Source organism: Tarenaya hassleriana, unplaced genomic scaffold (assembly GCF_000463585.1).
Source record: "Tarenaya hassleriana unplaced genomic scaffold, ASM46358v1 Cleome9, whole genome shotgun sequence".
In the NCBI taxonomy this organism is placed as follows: Eukaryota; Viridiplantae; Streptophyta; class Magnoliopsida; order Brassicales; family Cleomaceae; genus Tarenaya; species Tarenaya hassleriana.
Window position 1 is genome coordinate 992,597 of NW_010971389.1, and position 18,078 is coordinate 1,010,674.

Consider the following 18,078-nt stretch of genomic DNA (forward strand, 5'->3'; position numbering starts at 1 on the left):
GGTTATATTACGATTGTTACATTCATTACAAACACTATAAAGAATGTTTTACCGTAGGAGGAGAACAAAGATGTGTAAATGGTTGATACTCAAATTACCTTGCAACCATTCTATGATATAAGCTCAATGAGTCGGATGTGACGCGATTTACCGTTAGGTTTTGATTTATTATAATCTTAAAGAGATTCGGTTATAGGATTCATACAGTGGAATATAAAATAAAAAAATTTCTAACCCCGGAACACGAATGTTAGTGCAATCGAGAACTAAATTTTTGAATCTCTAAGATATGCAGGATCTACAGATGTAGAGATTCACAATCACCTGGAGGTGTTGAAGAGCGTAAACAGTCTCTACAGATATCCACAAGATGAGATGAAATTCAACTCTTTGGATTGTGTATGATCATAAGACTGTTGTATTGGATTTTCTGGAATCTCGGACATGCGTATCATAATCACACAAGGACCTTGTTCTAGTGTTCATAAAGGGAAGATAAAACAAAAATTTTTAAACCTAGTACACGAACATGCATGCTATAGATCTTAAGGATCGGGACATGATCAAGCGATTCGGGGTTTGTAGATACGTTGATTCACCGTCACTATAAGGTGTTGGTGATTTACGTTTTTGGCTCAACCCATCTTTACTTAGATGAGAAGGAGTTAAGGAGAAATGGATACAATTTTTCATTTTACTTATATTATAAACAGAACGTCTTTCTTAAAATTTATAAAATTTCGTATTAAGATATGAAAATATAGAATATGGATAATTTAGAGACTAAAATAAAATGCATATATATTTTCTTGATGTAACTCATATAATGAAATATTTAAATGTTAATTTAAGAAAAGTACCGGTAAGTGGTGTTTCTTTATACGTATGTATACACACGAGATATATTTTACGAACATACCGATCAATGACCATTCGAGGATGCTTCGTCAGTGGCTCCACACTACAATTTAAAAACATAAGATACCCATCAACGACCTTTCGAGGATGCTTCGTCAGTGGCCATAAGCTTAAGGATCAGACATCAGACGTGAGAGTACTCTCTCTCTCTCTCTCTCTCTCTCTCTCTCCCACGAAAATGGCGGTAACCGATTTCTTCGTCGGTGAAATTGCGACGGAGCTTGTGAAGCAGCTCTTCCTGGTATCTATGAGGGCGTGCAAGTGCAAAACCAGCGCTGAATCACTCCGCATCATGATCGAGGATCATCTCCCGACAATCAAAGAGATCCAGTACAGTGGCGTTGAACTTCCCGAGCACCGTCAATTTCAGATCGATACCCTCCGTCAGACTCTGGTCAAGGGCCAGAAGCTCGCCGAGAAGATCCTGAGCTCCCACCGCTGGAACATGGTGAAGCAGCTTTACCTCGCGAGGAAGATGGAGAAGATCGAGAATACGGTTTCTAGATTTCTTCAGGGGCCGTTGATAACCCAAATTCTCGCTGACGTTCATCATCTCCGGGCCGATGCGTCCGCCAGCTTCGATCGGATAGATAAGAATTTCAACAAGCTGAGTAAGCAGATCGCTTCCATGAAAATTGGGGGAGGTGGCCTGGTTGTGGAGGCGATGAAGAGGGCGGAGATGACGATGGATATAGAGATGAACGGTGAGTTGGGAAATTTAGGGGTAGGGTTAGAACTGGGGAAGAGGAAGGTGAAGGAGATGATTTTTGACGATAAGGGCGGGATTGCTGGGATCACTGGTATGGGTGGGTCGGGGAAGACTACTCTTGCAAGAGAGCTTGAACGGGACGATGAAATCCGAAGTAAGTATCTCTGTTCATTTGATGTTCTAACTTAGTTGTTTCTGAATATGATGGGAAGTGAGGAACTTGTTCGTTAATTCTCTTGTTGTGGTGGGGGTTTCTGGAATATGAGTTCAAATTATGTGCTTAGAACTGCCGCCGAATCTGTCTTGGTTTTGTTCTTCTCGATTGATCCGTATGTTGCTGATCATTCATTTCTGTTAAAAGATATGTGGGAGGTTCAGTTCCTTATATAGCATGTTATGTTACTTATTTGGGTGAGGAAATCTGAATCTCGAGCTCTGGTTAGGAGTCAGGAGACTATTTCTTTGCCTTGATGTGCGCCCTGGCGCTAAGATCACTGATATTTGTCCATTTACTGCGTTTTCAGGGCACTTCGACAACCGGGTTTTGTTTCTCACGGTTTCACAGTCACCAAATCTAGACGAGCTGAGGTCCCTTATCTGGGGTTTTTTGTCTGGGTGTGAGGCTTTACATCCTGCTGATCTTCCCGAGTGGAACTTCCAATTCGAGTATGGAGTTAAAAGTCGGGCGCTCGTGATTCTTGACGATGTCTGGACAATCGAAGCACTAAACCAGTTGACGTTTAAGATCCCTGGCTGCACAACTCTTGTGGTCTCGCGATCCAAATTCACAGGCCCTAGTGCCACTTATCATGTGGAATTACTAAGGAAAGAGGAAGCGATGTCCCTGTTCTGTCTTTGTGCTTTCGGGCAGAAGTCCGTGCCTCCTGCTTTCAGTGAGAATTTGGTCAAGCAGGTAACTTGCCACTTTCTTCTCCAGCAAATGCTTGGTTCCAGTGCTGAGATTTCGATGTGTTTGGCAGATTGTTGATGAATGTAAAGGACTACCTTTGGCTCTCAAAGTGATCGGTGCTTCATTGAAAGACCGACCTCAAAAGTATTGGGAGGGTGCGGCAAAGAGGCTATCAAGGGGTGAACCTGCTGATGAAGCTCATGAGAGTAGCGTGCTTGATCAGATCGCTACAAGCCTGGAAAATCTAGACCTGAAGAGCAGAGAATGTTTCATGGATCTGGGTGCTTTCCCTGAAGACAAGAAGATTCCCCTTGATGTTCTTATCAACATGTGGGTTGGCATCCATGATATCGAGGAAGAAGAAGCTTTTAAGGTTCTTGTCGATTTATCAGATAAGAATCTCCTCACTCTCGTGAAAGATCCGAGGTATCACATTTTTAGAACTTTTTATTTGTGTTTTTTTTCATCTCATCTCCTTGTGGATTTAGTCAATTGCATACTAACCATGTTTGTTTTGCAGGCTTGGCGCATCGTACACAAGCTACTACGATATATTTGTTACCCAACACGATGTTTTGCGGGATCTTGCTCTTCATCTCAGTGGTCGTGGAAAAGCAAATCGGAGACAGAGGTTGCTGATGCCTAAAAGAGACTCGGCACTTCCGAGAGAATGGGAGAGGAACAATGATGAGCCATACAATGCCCTAATCGTGTCCTTCCACACGGGTATCGACTTCTTGTGTTTGGTTCTCGATTTTAATCGGATCCGTTTGCTTCAAAGATACCGTGTTTAACAGATTCCTATCTTTGTAGGGGAAATGGATGAGATGGATTGGTTTGACATGGAATTCCCCAAGGCAGAAGTTCTGATCCTCAACTTCTCTTCAGACAAGTATTTCTTGCCACCTTTCATCAGCAAGATGCGCAAACTCCGAGCCCTCGTGATTATCAACAATGGCATGTCACCGGCGGTTATCAATGACTTCTCCGTCTTCTCGGACCTGACCTGCCTAAGGAGTCTCTGGCTCGAGAGAGTTCATGTCCCTGAGCTCTCGAACAGTACGATTCCCCTGGAAAACCTCCGGAAGATGTCTCTTATCCTCTGTAAGGTCAACAACAGTTTCGCTCAGAAAGAACTCGACATCTCCAAGGTTTTCCCGAGATTGTATGATCTCACGATTGATCATTGCGATGATCTTATCGAGCTACCGACGAGCATTTGCGGGATGAAATCACTCCACTCTTTAAGCGTAACGAATTGTCACCGCCTTTGCGAATTACCGAAGAGCCTAGGCAAACTGCAAGCCCTTCAAATCCTGAGGCTATACGCATGCCCCGAGCTGAAGATCGTGCCTGAGGAAATCTGCGAGTTGCCTGACCTCAAGTACGTCGACATTTCCCAGTGTGTTAACCTGACGTCTCTTCCGAAGGAGATAGGAAATCTCAAGTGGCTCGAGAAAATCGACATGAGGGAGTGTTGGATATCGGGTTTACCAAGATCCGCTGTTTTGTTGAAGTCTCTACGCCACGTTATATGCGACAAAGATGCGGAAGAAATGTGGGACGACGTCGTGAAGGCCGTCGAAGGTCTTTATGTGGAAGCCGCCGAGAAATCCTTCAGCCTCGCTTGGCTCGATGAGTAGGCAATCTGCATTCTATCGAAACCCTAAATTCACTGTTCTAAATACCAACTTTCTAGAATCTATTCACCGGTCTTTCAAGTATATGTATGTGTGTGTAGTATATACATGTACACACTTAGTACAAGTCTGTACATGTTTTCTTCTTCGTGATCATCGAATAAACCATTGCATGGTTACCATGCCCTACTCTTTTACTTGCCAAAATTTTGATTGTTGCCTATGCTCGTGGATATTTGGATACGGTTTTTCAGAATCCAACCGTATCGAACCATACTGTTTTTGAATTGAATCTTCCAAAATTTTTAAATTGTACCAAATTTTTCGAAAACGAATCAAAACGAAATTTAAAAAATTCGAAAAAATTATTTTTTTAATAAAAATCAAAATAAAACTGAATATAATATACTAACCGATTGATATATACTTTTTATAAAACTGAACTTAATCATTTACGGACGAACGGGATATCGAAATGTTCACTTCTGTCATTTATTATATTAATTCTATTAACCCAAGATGGAATTCAAAAAAAGAAAAAGAAAAACGATTGTGGAATTTGTTGATGAGAAGCATGTGAGAGTCTCGTCTTTATGATATAATTGATTATGTGGGTCCCGGTCTGGCTGCTACATAGAAGTCTTTCGTGTGAACACAAAAAGAGCCTTTTGACTTCTCTGCCTTGTTTGGGTCACAGAATAAGATGGCTCACCGATTCAATTGTCGTATCTGAATTTATTCCATTTGGATATGCCACAATTCGTTCACTTATGCTCATAATTTCTTTACGTATTTAATAATTATTACTAATAATCAATAATAGTTTTTTTTTGCGTCATCATAGTGTATGCAGACTTTATCTATTTAAATCATGCAAATAATAACCCGGTCTTATATTATACTCTTTTGGTTTAATCTTACTGGGATCATTCTTGATTTGAATACCACAATCTAAAACCTATACTTTCAACTTCGCTACTTTTCTCTCCTAGATGCAAGTAATATTCAATCTCTTTCTACTTATCATGTCTACAAGTTTCATCAACTTTCCTGTGAGCGATCCAACATTCCAAATATCTACCCTAACGTTACGTTCCATTAAATCTTTCTTATTCATCTTCTTATAGAACTGTTTATACTCTATTCTACCTAGACTTTCAGTAACATCGGCACTCTAGACTAACTTATTTACCCACATTTGTCTATGGTGTGAAAACCCTTGCAACACCATATCCGGACACCGACATGACACGTCGCATTCGGGTATACCCTATACCCTTGCCTATTTTTCACTACACCCGCATTCCGGTGTAATGCGTCATAAGCAGACAACTCTCCAATGTTTATATTACTAGAATTTATTGTATGTAAGATATGATATTTGGTTTTAGTTTTGCTGTTACCAACCTAACACAAAACCCCTTCCTATCTTTAATCCAGATTTGAGATCGACTAGATAAGAATGAACTTGCCTAGACTCTGAAAGTCGTGCAAACAATTTATAGAAATTTATGAACATGCCACAGTGGAAAACAATGTTTTGGAAAGATTTGTAAATATCAATCGAGTTTTGGCATTTTAAAAATATCAATCTAGTTCAAATGCTTCGGATTATGTTCAGATCCGCAGATAACATCCATGAACCAAAACATGAAAACAATGTTTTGGAAAGACTTGTAAATATCATTCGAGTATGTTACATTTTGTCGGAAACCCACCAAAACTAGAACCGGACACATAAAAATCTACAATGTTACATGACACACACACACACACACACGGAGAAAACAACAACAACAACCAAACTTGCCCCAAAAAAAAAAAAAAAAAAACCCACAACTTTATATGTAAAACGAAACTCAAAATGTTAAAATTGAAACACTCACAGGAACCTGGTCGGCAAGTACTCGTCTATTCTCAGTGGCATGCTATAGAACTCCTCGTTCCTCATATCGCCTTTTCTGTGTTGGAACGGCTTCCACCACGGTATTCCCCTTTCCTCTATGGCGTGCCGGGCTTCCAGCGTGTTGTCAAGTATCGTTGCCACTATGATCGCCACCATTGGAGCTGACCCGAATATCGTGTTCAGTATATCGTTGAACTGTCCAAGCCATAAGTTACCATTGTTATTGTACCAAAGTCATAAACTTTAAAGACCGGAGCAAAAGCATTACAGAACACACAGATTCATATTGAGCATTACTACAAAGACTGACGAAGGAAAAATGCAATCAAATTTCGAGGGCATACCCATCCACCTGACGTCCGAACTGGTCCATATCCCTCCCTTGTAGTGTTAGAAACAAAATACTGAGCTATCGAGAGCCCGAGGAACAGAGATACCCCGAGGACGTAGATATTTCTCATGGAATTCGTGTTAGAGAACTGTATAAACGAGATCCCGACAGCAGCTGGACAAACCATGAAACAAAAACGAACACAAGGAACCAAAACAGTGTTAATATGGAAGAAGCCTTACAAAGAGATATCAGAAGAAAACAGTGCATCTCACCAACGATTCCGAGTAGTACACAGTATATGGCTGCAAAGATGGGAAGTGGTATAGATGCAAAGAAAGCACCGAATTTTCCTGATGATCACAAATGGAGAGTTCAAAAGTCGAAATACCGAATCTAAAAAAAAGTTGGGTTTCGTTCAGATGAGTTGGAAGACAGACCAAATATGGAGAAAAAGATCATGAAACCCGTCGAGATCTGTACCACTCTTCTACTCCCTATTCGTGTCAGTCCAAGAAGACCGACATTTTCACTGTGTAAACACCGAGAATTATAAAAAAAAAACAGTACTAGGATTGATGACTAAATAGGAGAACTAATGCACAGCTCTAGAAGGAAAGTATTTAGCGCTTACACGGATGCAGTGTTTCCGACAATGGAGCCGAAGATTCCTTCAAGGAGCATGCCAATACCCTTCAAGGTAAATTATTACATAAAACACTTGCAGAAAACGGGGCAAGCTTTCCGGTGGAACACAAAGAATCAGTTATGTATTAGATAAACGATGGCGAAAGAGATTTAAGACAGTGGACACAGATGGAGAACCTGTAGCCCGACACTACGGGAAACGACATGAGCTGGAGGCGCTGTTGCTCCTGCCAGACGGGAAGCGGCAAAAAAGGTTCCAGAAGACTAACAAAAAAAAAACAAAGAGAAAATTGCTCTTCAATAGGTGGAAACCCAAAAAAGAATATGTTGTAGGCCAAGAAGAATATCTATAGAACAAAATAGAAATACTGACAAATAAAATTTCACGGAAGAAGCTGATACCTCTGCAGCTGCAACAATTGCAGCACCAAACATTCCAAACACGTGACTCGCTCTGAATATCGGAGTTCCCCATTGAAACGGATACGGAATCTTGATCCTGTACAAGTGATGAACGATGGAATTAACCACACCTTTACCGAAGAAGAATAAAAGCCGCGAAGGGTAGTATCAATCGGCTTACCAAGGAGCTGTGGACATGAGAAAGGCGCGATCTGTACGGCAGTTTTGCTTTGTCACGGCCGAGACGTTGTTGTAAGCACCAGCAACAGTGAGGATAGCGGCGAAAGCCCATATAAGTCCCATGCAAAGAAGTAAAGCGTATCTCTCGAGTGCAGCATGTGCCCTCGGAAGGAGATGTCTCAAATACTGCAAGGCAAATGAGGAAGCTCAATCTTAACCATTAAATAAGGGGTTGATTTTTTTGTTTGTGAAGAAATCTTAAAATAACCAGTAGGCAAAAATGAAACGAGGAAGTCCCGCGGGAAAAAGTTACTTGCTGTGAGACAATCAACAGAATCAGCATAGGCAGACCGATTTCCACGCAGTTAGCAAGCTGTAAAGGACAAAGAGCTTACACAATGACATTAGAACGGAATTCTTTTTTATCATTGTTAAGCCAATTGAGTTCTTATAAATAATTACCAACGGAAAGCCCCTAATGAACAGACCAAGGCCCACGAGACTAACCACCGGCACAACAATAATGGGGGTAAAGATTCTACATGAAAACCCAAGATGATAAGCGTTAGGATATTTGACATAAAGGGAATAAGAATCTTCTCTTTGATCAAAAGTTCATTAGAAATTTGCGTCACCTTATCAGGTTTCCCCATGCTTGACCATATCCAAGTATGATATTCACGAACGACGCAATGATTAGAGATCCTTGTACAGTTCTTATGGTATGCCGAAATCTCTGTAAAGACCCATGTCTAAAAATCAAAAAATAAAAGGGAGAAAGAAAGGCAATGGCATCTCTCCAAAATGACAAGGAAATGAAACAGGAGTAAGACAGCAAATGCAAGCAGACAGCTACCACGAGAATACTCGGAAAAAATGAGGAATGCACTGTTAAACTACAATGTGAAATGGATACACCAGTTTCCTAGATCACTGTCAAAATCAACAGCATTGTGGCCCGGTCTAGATGCATAGAGGTAATCTATTATTGCAATTCCATGATTAGTTCTGGAAGGACGATGCTAAGGCCTTTGATGCGATCAAATGGTTTCTTTAACAATGTATTTTCAAGGTACCTTCAATAGTACTCGTTACTCGATTACTAGAAGTTCTGCCTGTTACACATCTTTTCATACCGGATAAAAACCATTTTACGATAGCAAGGATGCAATATAAATTGAGGCTAAACAGGCATGCGCTGGAGAACAACATTTTTTTAATTATGGATCTATTCAGCACCAAACCAAGATTACCTGCTTCTCGGATGCAAACTGACCATCATTGTAATCTCTGATGATCGACAACACGGGAAGAATATACGCAAAAGAAACTCCCATCACCGTAGGAAGCCTTGTCCCGATAAGGGTTTGTAGCAACGTGTTTATTCCCGACATAAACAGCAGTGTCTGGATTACTCGCGCTTTATCACCCTATTCGTTCAAAGCATCAATAAAACAGCCCAATGCATATCCGTGACAAGAAAATGAATATCCGAGTGTCAATAACATACATTATCCCCACCCATCTGGGGCACAAGAGTGTTGGCAATCAACACGGTTGTCCCAAGCATCACAATGTAGTGTTGGAAAGCCAGTAAAACAGATTCATCTGCCGAAATCAAAATTAGAAAAACCAAGGAGACAGAGATGGTTAAGCCGACAGGGACAACATATAGAACTAAAATATCTATCAAATATAAAGCAAAAACAGACTAATCCAACTATTAGAGTAAATCTCTCTAATATAGATCGACGCATAGGAACGGATTAAATTAGTAGATTAGTAGTTAACGAGAAATCATAAAACAATAAGGATTAAGTATAAGCTAATATCACTAAACCAGATACTAAGATTCTGGGATCTAAAATGTTCCTCAAAGAATTGGAATCAGAACACACAGAAATCCAGAAAAGGTACCATAAACATTAACTAAATAAAAAAGGAAATTATAAAATCAAGCAACTTTTGACCAGAGAAGATTTTTAAACTCTAACCCATCTTTACATCTGAATCATGATTAAATAATCTGCGAACTACAGGCGAAAAGCAGAGAGAGAGAGACTGACGCCATGAAGGGTTTGAGTGGATGCAGTACTGAAGCTGGTGGAGCTGCTCCGCCGGAGTCCAAGTGGGTCCCCTCGAAACCGCCAGAGACGGCGGAACAACCATCGGCGGAGCAGCGGCGGAGGCGGTCGCCGGAGGATGGTGTTGATGGTCCCCTGTTTCCACCATTCTGAATCAACTTTTTCCTTTTTCTTTTGGTATATTGACACAAAGTTGGAAACTTTCGGAATCTCTTTCTTACAGAAACCTTTTCGATCCAACCGACAGAGGGAAGATGATGATAAAGGAGTTCGCGTAGAGAAGCGAATCTCGAGACAAAGAAGTTCAGATAGAACAAAAAAAAAAGAGAGAGAGAGAGAGAAAAGTCACTTGTTTGCTTTCGGGAAACGGAATGGAGTAAAGTTTTATCTTATTTAATTTTTAAAAGAAATTAAATATAATAAAAATGCGAAGATAAATGTTATCATGAACTTTCTTCAGGAGGTGATTGAAGAGCCAAACCTTATCATATTGTTCAACCAAACTCTAACCCCAAAATGCCTACAACATTTGCCGATAAGCTTGTACTTGTTTTGAAAGATCATCGCATTTCTTTTGAAAGATCATCATAAATGATTAAAGTATGTTACAAATAAACGATTTGAATACCTATTGATTCTAGTAACTTATTGTAGTGTTGATTGTTGGGATATTTCAATTAATAGATTTGGATCTCATAACTATGGATGGGGATATTCTCGAAACTGATAAAGAAAAAAAAGAAGCGGACACAAACCCAACACGGCGGAGGGACTTGCATCTTTTTCGGAAGAAGAAGAAACCACTCTCCTCGGCCCTTCTCTGTCGGTCGGACCGGACCGGACCGGACGAAGGTGTCTCCACGTGACTTGAAGTCATTATCTGGAACGAAAATATATCCTCCTCATTCGGCCGGAATCACAAGATTTTTCATGGTTAAAGGAGGGGTAAACTGGACTTTTCTTTCGTCTATGCCAGAAAATATTGTTAATGAAAATGAGAATCCGTTATTTTTTCCCCCTGCTAAATGCTCTACTACTCCGAACAGGATAAATTACAGCTCTAAAAACCCTAAAAATTTCAACAGTTGCAAGATGCCGTATTGTCTCCTCATCTGCAAATCATTCTCTTCATAATCCAGAATCTCATGTGTTCTTGACTTTGCTCTCTTTCCTTACATTGGTTGTGGAATCCCTGTTGATTTAATCAGCGATTAGGTGCTCACACGAAAAAATGGGAAAGAACTGCGATGTTTGCGTGGAGTGGGAAGAAGAAATGTATTGGACCCATTTCCAATCTATCCATTTTTCTCAGTTTTTCCTACCTGGTTTTGATCGACGCCTCGTAAGCCACAATTTTTATTACCTGCAAGCTTAATAATCGATATGGGTTTTCATAGATTTGCCTTTTCTTTGTGACGCATGGTGTATATTTGATTTTGGGAATTCTGAAACTTGTTGTTGCTTTTCTCCATTTGCAGAGGGTTGTGGGAATTCTGAAACTTTAAAGAGTTTGTAAACAACCTTTGGATACACTGCTATATTTTATAGGCTTAGTAATCGATATGGGTTTTCATAAATTTGCCTTCTTTTTTGTGATCCATGGTCGTATATTTGATTTTGGGCATTTGGTTTTATGATCTCTTGGAGTTGTTGCTTTTCTCCTGTTGCAGAGGATGTGGGCATTTCTGAAACCATGACTATAGTATATATCCTTTGGATACATTCCCCTATTTCTTAGGTTTTCACAGCTTTTTGGCGATTCTGTTTGTTGGAAGTTTTTGTTGATTGCCTAGTAATCTGATGTTGTCTGATGAAGTCCTTGAGATGACATTAGGGAATTAGCATGAGTTTCTGAAAAAAATGAAGCTGTTTCTCGATCTAAATTGCCGAGTGTATGAGTAACCAGTGTGATCTTTGCACCAATCTTCGCTTGTTTCTTTATTCAGCTTTTCAATTGGATTCTTTGGTTGAGAACTCTGTAAATATTGCAGCCTATACCTCAAAAGTTTTCAGTACACTGCAAAAAGAAGTTACCTTTGGTTGTGACACTCAAAAGTCCGAGTGGTGTGACATACAACGTTGGACTTGAAGCAGAGAGTAATGGTGCACTGGCTTTCCGAAACGGGTGGCTGGAGTTTGCGAGAGATCATTTGCTAGAGGAAAACGATCTCTTGGTCTTCAAGTTCAATGGAGTGTCACACTTTGAAGTGCTGATATTCGATGGAAAGAGCTTATGTGAGAAGGCGACTTCTTATTTCGTCAAGAAATGTTGTCATGCAGGCAGCACGAGTGAACGCCACGGCAAAAGAAAAGCTGCAGATTACTCTGCCACCTCTGGAGCTCCAGTAAATCACCTTATCGGTGATGTCTATACGACACCGATCCATCAGTCTGTAAAATCTTCAGCTGGTAATGGGCAAGAAGAAGACATTAGCTTTGATTTTGACACAACACCAAACCAACGACCTGTAGTATCTTCGGCAGGTAATGAAGCACGTCTGTAAAAGGAAATAGTATCCCATTAGCACTGTCTGGAAAATACAAAGAGAAAGAAGTGAGATGAGCTTGGGTTCTGAGACCTGACTTGTGTATCGAACATTGTATTGAACCAATATATATATACATATGTATGTATTTTGGTGTAATGACTAGGAATCATCATGCTAGCCACGATTGTCAAACTTTTGCTTTTGAACTTTACATGTTAGACCGAATCTGCAAGTTTTTTTTTGGGTGAAAGAATCTGCAAGTTTATTAGTTTTCGGCTTTGTTTATCCACGATTTGCTGTAGGAAATTTATGTCTGACCGTTTTCTGTTGGTACAGAAAGGAGAAGAAGCGGCAACTCGAAATCCTCGGCAAATGGAAGTGCCTTATTGTCTCTGGCTGAGGCAGCCACCTCGCAGGATGGTTTCTTAGTGGTTATGAAGCATTCTCATGTGACATCAAAGTTCTTCATGGTAAGATTTTTTACATTGGTTTTTTTTGTACCTCTCTCTCAAGAATCTCCCGCTTACATTTGCCTTGGGGGGACTTTCTGATTCACAGACTATGCCAAAGAAATGGAGTGTCAAATACCTATCCGACGAAACTCAAGAGGTAGTTTTGCGCATTGACCAGACGACATGGAAGATGACATTTAGCTATTGCAGATCTCGTAATTATGGCGGGCTCTCTGGCGTTGGGTGGAAGAAATTTGTTTCTGGTAACAACTTGAATGAGGGCGATATCCTCGTCTTTGAGCCGACCAACTTCGGTACTAAACCGCTTCTTCTTGATGTCGGTATATTCCGAGTAGCGGAAGTGGGCACACCGATCATGGCAACCCACTTACAGGATGTTGAAGTGCAAACACTGCAGCATCAGGAAGGAAATGATCATATTGAAGGGCAAACACAGCAGCAGCAGGAGGGAAATGATCATATGTACAAGTACAACTGAAGATGATGAAAGCTAACATTCAGCTTTCGATTACCACAATTAGGAAACTTGAACTGGGTAACTTGTATTATTGAATGTTTAGAGTAGATTATACCAGTCTGTTACTTGGAAGGGTTGCCTATGATAAGTATATGATGAGGTGATGTTTTGGATGAAGCATGAAGGTTGTTCTCAGGTATTGTTTTGCAAGATCAGTAATTTCAGGGAAATGTCACATGCTTTTGTGGTTTTACTGAAAGATTTTGTAATTGTCGTTGTGAAATATTCAGAAAATAAATTTATGGGTTTATACCAAATTTCACAAGAATTCGAAATGTGAGTGAAACCCCAAGAAATAAGGTCCAATTCAATTGCGATGTCCTCTCTCAACGTGCATGACTGGAGACCTGGGTACTGATATTCCTTGTTCCTATTTTTTTTTTCTCTGAAAAAACACACAAAAAAAAAAGAGAACTCTTTCATTTTCTTTAGTGGGTTGTGATATTTGGGTGTTCTTGCTCCATTTGCTGCTCGTAAAGAAGAAATGGAAGAGAATTGCGAGGATCGCATGGAGTGGGAAGAGGAAATGTATTGGACCCATTTCAAGTTCATCCATTTCTCTCAGTTTCTCCTTCCCGGGTTTCATCATCGCCTCGTAAGTTTCAAACTTTCCTTTTATTTTTAGGTCATTCTTATTGTTCATACGTTTACCTTCCTCATCGATCAATCTCTTCAATTGCTTTGTTGAATCTTTGAACTGATGGGTTCCTTTGATTCTTATTCTTGGCCTTCATTTCGGAATTTTCTTCGGGGCCTTCGTCCTCGTCTTGTTCATATGCTGGACTTTTTAGCATCTTTTTACTTAAACCATCCTCGTAATCGTTCATATATTCCCCCCCTCTGTCATCGATGCCTCACTCACTTCCTTGAATCTTGTAAGTTCCTTTAGTTCCAACATTCTCTGTTTTGTTACCGTATTTCATGGATTATGTCTGTTTGTTCTTGTCTGATGTTGATGTTTCCTGCCTGAAAATCCCTAAGAATACACTTATAATTGACATGTTTCTGAGAAATACTGCAGTTTCTGGGTCTAAGTAGCTGAAAAACAGTGAAGTAACTTGATTTTGGCTTGCATACGAGTATTTTACTTTCGTTTTCTCCATTTCAGAACATGTTATCTGAATGACAACATTGTGAAAATTGCAGGCATTACCTCGAAAGTTTTCTATACACTGCAAAAAGAAGCTTCCTGAGACTGTGAAGCTCAAAAGTCCAAGTGGTGTGGCATACAATGTTGGACTTCAAGCCGAGAACGGTACCCTGTCTTTTCGCCATGGTTGGGATGAGTTTGTGAAAGATCATTCGTTAGAGAAGAATGATCTATTGGTCTTCAAGTTCGATGGATCATCCCACTTCGATGTGCTAATATTTGATGGTGAGAGCTTCTGTGAGAAGGCGAGCTCTTATTTTGTAAGAAAACGTGGGCAGATAGAAGGCATGACTGGAGACCGTGGAAAGAGAAAAGCTGCAGATTTTTCCAACGTTTCTTCGAGATCTGATGTTGAAAAATCGCCAACTGAGGAGCCTTTGGTATCTCCAACTTGTAATGAGCACGGACAGCACATCAGCTCGGATGTTCAGGAAACACCAATTGAGCCATTTGTAATATCTCCTCCTGGTAATGAGCGTGAACAAGGCATTGCCTTTGTTTCCGATTCAAGAACGCTTCAGAACCCCGTAATTTCTCCATCTGGTGATGGGAGAGTCAAAGAAGGGAAATACACCATTAGTGCCTTTCAGGGAATGCAGAGAGATGGGAGTAATATCGAGAACTCGGACCATATGGATATTAAACCTGGTACGAAACATTTCCATTTGTCTTTTTCTTTGTCGATTACGCTTTGCCTGGTTACTAGGAAACATCATGGTGACTGCAATTCTAGTACCATCTTTAACTCTGTACTGTAGCTTGTATCTATACTTCTATAGACCCTAAAACCTAAACTCTATATGCTTTGAGGTATTAATCAAGAATTTTCCAAATGGTTAAGATATCAGAACGGTTTCTGGTTGTACTGAAAGGAGAAGCAGCAGCGTGAAGGTTTTCCCAGAGAGAAGAGCCATAACCGAGACTGAGAAAAGGAATGCCTTATCTCTGGCCCAGGCCGCCACTTCGCAGGATGGATTTTTGGTGGTTATGAAACGCACACACGTGACATTGAAGTATTTCCTCGTAAGACTTTTGTGTTCAGCTCATAACGTTTTTGTTATCGTCTCCTCTATGTTGTGGATTTCGAGATTTTGCTTCTTAACCTGTGTGATTCATTTTCAGAGCATCCCGAACAAGTGGTTACAGAAGTTCATGTTTATAGAAAATCAAGAGGTGGTGCTGAGAGTGGACCAAAGAACGTGGAACACGGCGTTTCACTATTTCAGGAATAAATGTTATGGCGGGCTTTCGAGCGGGTGGCGGAAATTTGTCCACGATAATGGCATATATGAATGCGATATCTGTGTGTTTGAGCCAACCAGCTCGGTGTCCAAGCCTCTTCTTCTCGATGTCTATATTTTCCGCGCTTCAGGAGTCGACATAAAAGCTATTGCTGACCCGTTTACGACGGCCTGAGGGCCAAGACAATGGAATCCACCGTGGAGGAGAAAACAGAGGATGAAAAAATCTCGGTTCTCGAATTTTGGAAACCCGGTTTAGCTGTGATATATAGTTGTATTGAGAAAGTCTTGGTGGATTCTATTCTGCCAGTGTAGGTTTTTTGGGAACGTTAGGGAACTGCTTCTTGGTAAGCTTTCTGTACATTCCAAGTGTATGCAGCGCAAGTAGTGCTTTGTATACCTGGAAGTTTACAATAGGTTCAGTTCGGTTATTGTATATACCGGAAATCCGATAACCCGGTTTAGAATGTACCTGAAAACTTGTTATGTTGAAGGTTATACACTGCTAAAGCTAACTCTTTCTGGTATGGGTGGATGTTTCGGTTCGGAATCAAACCGTACCAAACCGAAAATTTCGATATATTTTTCGAATCGTACCATTCAAAATTCTCGAACGATATATTTTTATAAAACGGAATTTTCCAAAACCGAACCGAACTGAAACGAATTTTACAAAATTCCAGAAAAAAAAAAAGAAAAATATTTAAGAAAATCTAAATTTTTTAAACAAAAACCGAAATCAAACTGTACCGAATAATATACGGTACTGATTTGATACAAATTTTAGAATATCGAATAAACCGTTTCCGAATCGAACCGTTAAAATTCCGATATGAATCTCGAAACGTTCACCCCTAGTTTCTTGGAATGCATTTCTGTTTGGATTCGGTTTATATTCATTCATTTTCAAATAGAATCGGTTTCAGTTTTTATTCCAATCCTGTCTTTATTGATAAAAAAAAAAGTGTTTTATTTTTTTAAAGAAACTTTTGGGATCGATTGGGTTTTGATTTGAATATATTGGGATGGATTGGGTTTTTTATTTTTAACAAGTGAACCGAATGCGATATAAAAAAAAAATATTCATGAACGATTTTTATAAATAAAAAAAGAACAAAGAAAATGTAAGTCCATATATTTAAGAGAGAATATTATCCATGTCTCACGTCGTCCACACTCTTACACTCACCTTATCCAGAGCAGAACTAAAAATACTCCTCTCTCCATCTCTTTCCCCTGTCTGCAAATCCCTCCTCCTTACAAACAGGTAACAAACCCTAGAACCCTTTCTCTCTTTTGGGTTCGACTCTGATTTATTCTCTAGAAATTTGATTTTCTTTTCATACAGCTTCTGGATTATGCCAAGTCCTGTTGTGGATTCGTATATAGATTGGTTTATTAACTCATAATAAGAACTAGTCAACCAAATTTGATTGCGGATTTCACCATATCTTTACTGGAATTGGAATTTGATTTCACTTTGGAGGAACTTCATTGTAGCTGACGCGGAAGGGTTTGTACCCTTTTGTCTTTCTTCCTAGCTTCAGGGTTTATATAGATTCATGTATGAACACATTACAAGAACTGAATCAATGGCATTGTTTTAAGGGCTTGATCGCCTCTGCTTCAGCATTTTCTTCATCTTTGTTTCCTTGCATGTCTTCATCATAGCTTCATGCTTATGTCAATAATAAAGTAGTTTGTGTGGATTATGATCTCACAACCCATTTAGAGAATTTGAATCAATTAGCTTTGTTTAAGCATTAAGCATATATGTCTTCAGCAATTGGCTTGACAGGCTCTGCAGACATGGCGACAACAACGGCGGTTATGTCTTCAGCGAGTCCAAGAGCAGCCATGGTGAATACCTTCACACAAACTAAGAAGAAAACAGACATGAAGATCTCTTACATAAGAGGAATAAACTCTTACGGTGGTCTGAAAGCACAGAACAAGGCTGTCTCCATGGGAATGCCAATGTCTACCGAGCAATGTTTCGCCAATGTTGTTACGGCACTGAAGGGAAGAAGAGGAGGCAATGGTTCTCTTTCTTCGACTTGTAATGCGGTTGGAGAGATTTTCAGGATAGCGGCTATCATGAACGGTCTTGTTCTTGTTGGTGTTGCGGTTGGATTCGTTCTTCTACGTATCGAAGCATCTGTTGAGGAAGCCGAGTAAATAATACATATGCGCCTTTACATATTGTGTTCAATCGAGCTGTCAAGACTCGGGTTCATTTCACATTTTTATGCAATGTAGCATTTTCGTTCCTTCTCTTGATAATCTCTTCCTTAGCATATTGCGTGTGTCTATTGATCTATTGTCATTTGCATCTTCCAAGATTGTTTTCGTGGATCTTAGCAAAGGTTATGTGCAAGGTAAGTCGCTGTAGCTCTAGAGTGTCACCTATCCTAAAGGTCCTATATTCGAGTCAGCAGACAGAGGACGATGATGCAATTTAATTGTTCCAAAAATTGCCT

The 18,078-nt window shown here is 40.0% G+C and overlaps 5 protein-coding genes across 6 annotated transcripts; 4 read left to right on the forward strand and 1 right to left on the reverse strand.

Moving 5' to 3' along the window:
* Positions 1-997: 997 nt before the first annotated feature.
* Positions 998-4,369, forward strand: LOC104803687 (probable disease resistance protein At4g33300). The gene is made up of 5 exons (XM_010527701.2): positions 998-1,781; positions 2,152-2,540; positions 2,608-2,963; positions 3,058-3,263; positions 3,351-4,369. Exons 1-5 carry the CDS (start codon positions 1,097-1,099, stop codon positions 4,178-4,180), a joined length of 2,466 nt encoding a protein of 821 aa, XP_010526003.1. The 5' UTR covers positions 998-1,096; the 3' UTR covers positions 4,181-4,369.
* Positions 4,370-5,816: 1,447 nt separating this feature from the next.
* On the reverse strand, positions 5,817-10,094 carry LOC104803690 (nucleobase-ascorbate transporter 3). Its single transcript, XM_010527705.1, has 14 exons — positions 9,711-10,094; positions 9,155-9,252; positions 8,898-9,074; positions 8,280-8,380; positions 8,107-8,182; positions 7,958-8,017; positions 7,646-7,830; positions 7,465-7,561; positions 7,240-7,326; positions 7,049-7,107; positions 6,855-6,946; positions 6,690-6,767; positions 6,428-6,588; positions 5,817-6,278 (listed from the first exon to the last, which is right to left on the reverse strand). Exons 1-14 carry the CDS (start codon positions 9,874-9,876, stop codon positions 6,060-6,062), a joined length of 1,656 nt encoding a protein of 551 aa, XP_010526007.1. The 5' UTR covers positions 9,877-10,094; the 3' UTR covers positions 5,817-6,059.
* A 596-nt stretch (positions 10,095-10,690) lies between these two features.
* Positions 10,691-13,400, forward strand: LOC104803689 (B3 domain-containing protein REM16-like). Its single transcript, XM_010527703.2, has 4 exons — positions 10,691-11,070; positions 11,720-12,212; positions 12,554-12,687; positions 12,776-13,400. Exons 1-4 carry the CDS (start codon positions 10,960-10,962, stop codon positions 13,166-13,168), a joined length of 1,131 nt encoding a protein of 376 aa, XP_010526005.1. The 5' UTR covers positions 10,691-10,959; the 3' UTR covers positions 13,169-13,400.
* Positions 13,401-13,489: 89 nt separating this feature from the next.
* On the forward strand, positions 13,490-16,125 carry LOC104803688 (B3 domain-containing protein REM16-like). The gene is made up of 4 exons (XM_010527702.2): positions 13,490-13,802; positions 14,354-15,005; positions 15,199-15,380; positions 15,480-16,125. Exons 1-4 carry the CDS (start codon positions 13,692-13,694, stop codon positions 15,771-15,773), a joined length of 1,239 nt encoding a protein of 412 aa, XP_010526004.1. The 5' UTR covers positions 13,490-13,691; the 3' UTR covers positions 15,774-16,125.
* Positions 16,126-16,758: 633 nt separating this feature from the next.
* Positions 16,759-17,918, forward strand: LOC104803691. Of its 2 annotated transcripts, none has more exons than XM_010527706.1 (2): positions 16,759-16,865; positions 17,382-17,918. In XM_010527706.1, exon 2 carries the CDS (start codon positions 17,408-17,410, stop codon positions 17,774-17,776), a length of 369 nt encoding a protein of 122 aa, XP_010526008.1. In that variant the 5' UTR covers positions 16,759-16,865; positions 17,382-17,407; the 3' UTR covers positions 17,777-17,918. The 2 variants fall into 2 exon arrangements, with proteins under 2 accessions (XP_010526008.1, XP_010526009.1); XM_010527707.2 differs by having other exon boundaries at positions 16,773-16,865; positions 17,397-17,918.
* The last annotated feature ends 160 nt before the right edge of the window (positions 17,919-18,078 follow it).